The sequence below is a fragment of the Lithobates pipiens genome, unplaced genomic scaffold (assembly GCF_037356315.1).
Source record: "Lithobates pipiens isolate NorthernLeopardFrog02 unplaced genomic scaffold, aLitPip1_a1.2 Scaffold_8, whole genome shotgun sequence".
NCBI classification, from domain to species: Eukaryota; Metazoa; Chordata; class Amphibia; order Anura; family Ranidae; genus Lithobates; species Lithobates pipiens.
Window position 1 is genome coordinate 660,607,090 of NW_027507903.1, and position 4,574 is coordinate 660,611,663.

The 4,574-nt window shown below is 43.2% G+C and overlaps 1 protein-coding gene across 1 annotated transcript; it reads right to left on the minus strand.

Moving 5' to 3' along the window:
* Nucleotides 1-1,500: 1,500 nt before the first annotated feature.
* On the minus strand, nt 1,501-3,516 carry LOC143961813 (E3 ubiquitin-protein ligase TRIM39-like). The gene has a single exon (XM_077471144.1). It carries the CDS (start codon nt 3,443-3,445, stop codon nt 1,793-1,795), a length of 1,653 nt encoding a protein of 550 aa, XP_077327270.1. The 5' UTR covers nt 3,446-3,516; the 3' UTR covers nt 1,501-1,792.
* Nucleotides 3,517-4,574: the final 1,058 nt, after the last annotated feature.

The following is a 4,574-nucleotide window of genomic DNA, read 5'->3' on the forward strand; positions in this document are numbered from 1 at the left end:
CCGGGTGGCCACGCCCTTGCCTGTCAAAGGGAAAATACAGCAGTTTCCGGGAAGCCTCCAATGGAGGCAGAGTTTTTTCCTGTTTTTTTCTATTTTTTGGGTCCATCGGGTGGTGTGATTGAAGATAAATGAACATCATGGGACACTTTTTTGATTGTTTACTTTTTTTTTTTTTTTTTTTTATTAAGGGAATTGTCAAAAACTGTCTCCTGTCATGTGTTTACTTTGACACCTTTTTGGTGAATGGGTAGGGCTTCAATGTACCCAATACCCATTCACATAGGGGGAGGGTGCAGGATCTGGGCCCCACACACCCTTGTTAAATTCCCTTTCCAGATTCTGATAAGCCCCTCCCTCCTCTGACCCCAACAACCACAGCCCAGGGTTGCCAGGAAGAGGCCCTTGTCCCCATTAACACAGGGACAAGGCGTTTTGGGGTGGTTACGCAGAGCTCCCCTGCCCCAAAGCACCCCCCCATGTTGAGGGAATGTGGCCTGGTATGGTTCAGGAGAGGAGCTCGCTCGTCCTCCCCATCCTGCCCTGCCAGGCTGAATGCTCTGATAAGTGCCCAATATGGACCTTTGGGGGGGGTTGGGCACAGTTTTTTTTTTCCATCTATATGGCAATACATTACAGCCACCTGCAAGTTTAAATGACATTTTTTCCCCTCTTTAGAACAGTAATTATTGCTGCAAAATCATATCGTTCATTTCCATCTCCTGTTGAGGGGGGGTGGCATTGGTTTGCAGCTTCCCCCCCAAATTAATTGGAGCACCAGCCGCCACCTCAAAAAGGGAAATGTGACAAACAAGAATACAGACACCAACCTGCAAATAGATTTCTGGATTATTACAGATTTTTATTTTATACCAAAAGAAAGATGGTGTGAAGATGTGTTTTTTCACAGGTTGCAAACTGTCAACGTTAACTTAAACAGGAAAATCAGAAATAACAGTCACAGTCACCATTTATTATCATCATGAAAGTGAACTGACCCTGTAATACAAATCATAATAGAAAAACAAAAAAAGGATATGAAAAATTTGATTCAAACTGGGAATATTTCCTGGGACAAACCTCTAAATCCCGGGACTGTCCCTGGAATCCAGACACACCTGGACGTTATCATCGGGTCAGATAATGAAGTACATTTATTATATTTAGAGGGTATCTGTCATGAGAGAATTATGAGGGCCGCCATTGATAAACTCTCCTTTTGAGAATGCTAGTTCCCTGGCTGTCATGCTGATGCTTCGGCTTTAATATAGTCTCAGTCTCTGACCCGGAACAAGTATAGAGATAAGGAATTCAGACACTTATCTATGAAGGAGCAGTGGAGACCCCCTTGGACAGTAGCCTTGTCTGAAAAAGGGGGGGGGATGTTAGATTGACTAATTGACTTAGATGGACTTTACATAAGTGACCGAAAAATTAAAGCCGAGGTCCAGATAAACACTTTTACAGCAACATTTTTGTTTCCGTTTTGAGATAAATACATAGATTAATGAATCAAAGCTGATCATTTTGAGCACCCCTGTCTGTTTTAAATGGTTTGTCCCAACCCTCTAACCGCCACCTTTTGCTGGACAGATTGGTCAGTTAAAGACAGTTGAGAAATAACAGCAGAGCCAACAGGTAAAAGAACTAAGTTACAGGCGGGACTCATGTCATTTTTTTTTTATTTTTCCTTTAGAACCACTTTATAAAAAGGTCTCACATTAGACACAGCCAGGGAACTAGCATTTTCAGCAGAAGGCCTACATACCCAGCCCTCATACTTCTCACCACTTCCTCAAAGCATTGAGCTGAACAATGAACCGATCCCATTACCTGACCCTGTGCTGTCGTCAGACGGGGCGGAGTTCTCACATCTCCCGCCTACCCCACATATCGTTAAACAACCTTCCGCTACACATATCACAGCATGGAGGGGCTCAGTGAAGGTGGTGGTGAAGGTGTGGAGAAGTTGGATCGGCTCACACAGATCATAAAAGGAGATCCGCCCGGCCTCATAATCCAGATATATCCTGACTCTGTTACTGGAGAAATTGGTGGGTAAGAGGATCTCATCACTGTCATGAGTCATCCAATACCTTAATGTATTACAGTTCAAACCCCAGGACTTTTTATTCAATCCAATCAATGACTCCTTCCCTCCCCTCTCTATACTGGGGTAACACATCCCAACTGTCCATTCATCTGACCCCCCGACATCCACTTCCCAGTAATGTCTCCCTGAGGAGAAACTTTGACTGCTCATCACCTGATACCAATACTGGAATCTCTCTGGTGTTTCTGGATATTTCTGGTCTATATATGACCTGGATACAGTTTTCCTGTCATCTGATATCTGTAGTTCATTATCAGCTGTGTTTACATCCAGTAATATGTCTGCAGCTTCCTGTATATAGAAGTATACATTTACCCCTCTTATTATTACATCAGATAATGTGTGTAATATGTGCAAGACCCCATACACATCCAGACCCCCTCCATCATGGAGGAGTTTCTTACGTCTCTCTCTGTCCTCATTATCTCCATCCTCAGTATCACACAAGTCACCCGTGTCTGATTCCTGTAAGACAGTCAGTGGATCTGTCACGTTACACAGCTCCTCAATGTGACGCAACTTCCTGGACAGCTCCTCCTTCTTTATTTCCAGATCCCGGATGGAGATTGAGATCCGCTCTGCCCTCCCGGAGATGTCCCTCAGGACTCTCTTCTCCAGGTCTTCCAGACGTCTCCTGAGATCTCTAAACAGGGCAGTGACTCTCTCTGTGTCACCAGCGGCTTCTTCTTCTACTTTCCTCCGGTGTTCCTGCAGTCTCTGGACTCTTTCCTCCGTCTCCTCTCTCTTTGTCAGAAGTTTCTGCAGAACATTCCTCAGTGTCTCTTTCTTCTTCTTAGAAGCCTCATCCAGCATCTCAACCTGGTGTCCTCGATGTTCTCCAGCCAAACTGCAGGACATACAGATACAGGTCTCATCCTCAGTGCAGTAATACTCCAGGATCTTCTTATGGATGGAGCATTGCCTGCTCTCCATGGACAAGGTGGGGTCACATAAGACGTGTTCTGGGGACTTTTTGTGGACTCTCAGGTGTTTATCACACAGAGAAACCTCACAGAGCAGACAGGATCTAACAGCAGGTACAGGAGAGTCCACACAGTAAGTACAGAAGACCCCGGACTCCTCCGTATCTGGCTGAGGAGACAGGAAAGTCTCTGCTATGTTACGTAGCGTTAAGTTCCTCTGCAGTGCAGGGCGACTCCTGAACCTTTTTCTGCATACAGGACAGAAGAAATCTCCAGACCCCTCCTGTGTATCCAGCACACGATCAATACAGACCCGGCAGAAGTTGTGACCACATCTCAGCATTACAGGATCCGTATAAATGTTCAGACAGACGGAACATTCCAACTCGGCTCTCAGATCACCAGACGCCATCGCTGACAGCAGAAGAGAAATTAAAGTCTCTAATATTTTCTGAGATTCTCTCTAGGTATGGACCTTTAAACGTTGCTGTAAAATAAAAAAATAAAAAGTTGAACTCATGGTTGCCTGTTTTTACAAGACATAAATAACATAAACAGGACATCTTTTAGTAATGTGTCCCTTTATGTTTTTTGTCCTTCATATCTTACTGACTCATCACTGGATTATGCAGTTGCCTGGTCAGTTTAGGGGAATCTGTCCCTTGGCAATTCAGGACAATCAATCAATCATAGGGGTAAAATCCTCACTTCCACCCTCCCCAGTCACATTGTAATAATGTTTATCTTTATTACTGATGGTTTGATAACAGGTTACTCTGCTTAACCTTTAAGAATCTTGGATGTGATACAGTAATGCAACTCACAAAAAAGTATAATTAGGACATTTACTTGGCTTGGGTAACTATAGTTATGGGTCCTCCCCAAACAGGCTGTGGTGCTAAACCTGTAGGTAACTAGAAGGACCAGAACCTTCACCAAGTGGAAGAGTGAGTTTGATAATAAAGTAGGAAGTGCCTCCACCCAGGACAGGGCCTCTGAACAGAGGGGATGCCCTTCCTGGGAAATGAATTAGTAATCTAATCAAAGTAATTGGGAGCATATGAACTACTGCACCCAGCATATAATATTAGTATGCATAAAGTAATACAAGCGTCATATGAAGAAATAATACATCATCCACTATACAAACATATGACCTCAGCAAATTATCCCAACCGAAGCCCTGGTGGAGTTGTGTTTATATACCCGGGTATAGACAGTCATTTACTAAAGATACCTCCAGATGACAACTAGGGAAGAGCCAAACAGCCCCGCTTCAAAAAAAAAAAAAAAAAAAAAAAGTGTGAACACTGTCTATGAGACACGAACGTTGAAAAAAACAAACAAACACAAGAGTGCTCATTTTAAAGGCTTATATGCAAGTTATTGCCATAAAAAAATGTTTGGGGACTCTGGTCCTGCCCCAGGGGACATGTATCAATACAAAAAAAAGGTTTGAAAAATGGCTGTTTTTTGGGAGCAGTGATTTTAGTAATGCTTAAAGTAAAACGATAAAAATTAAATATTCCTTTAAATATCAT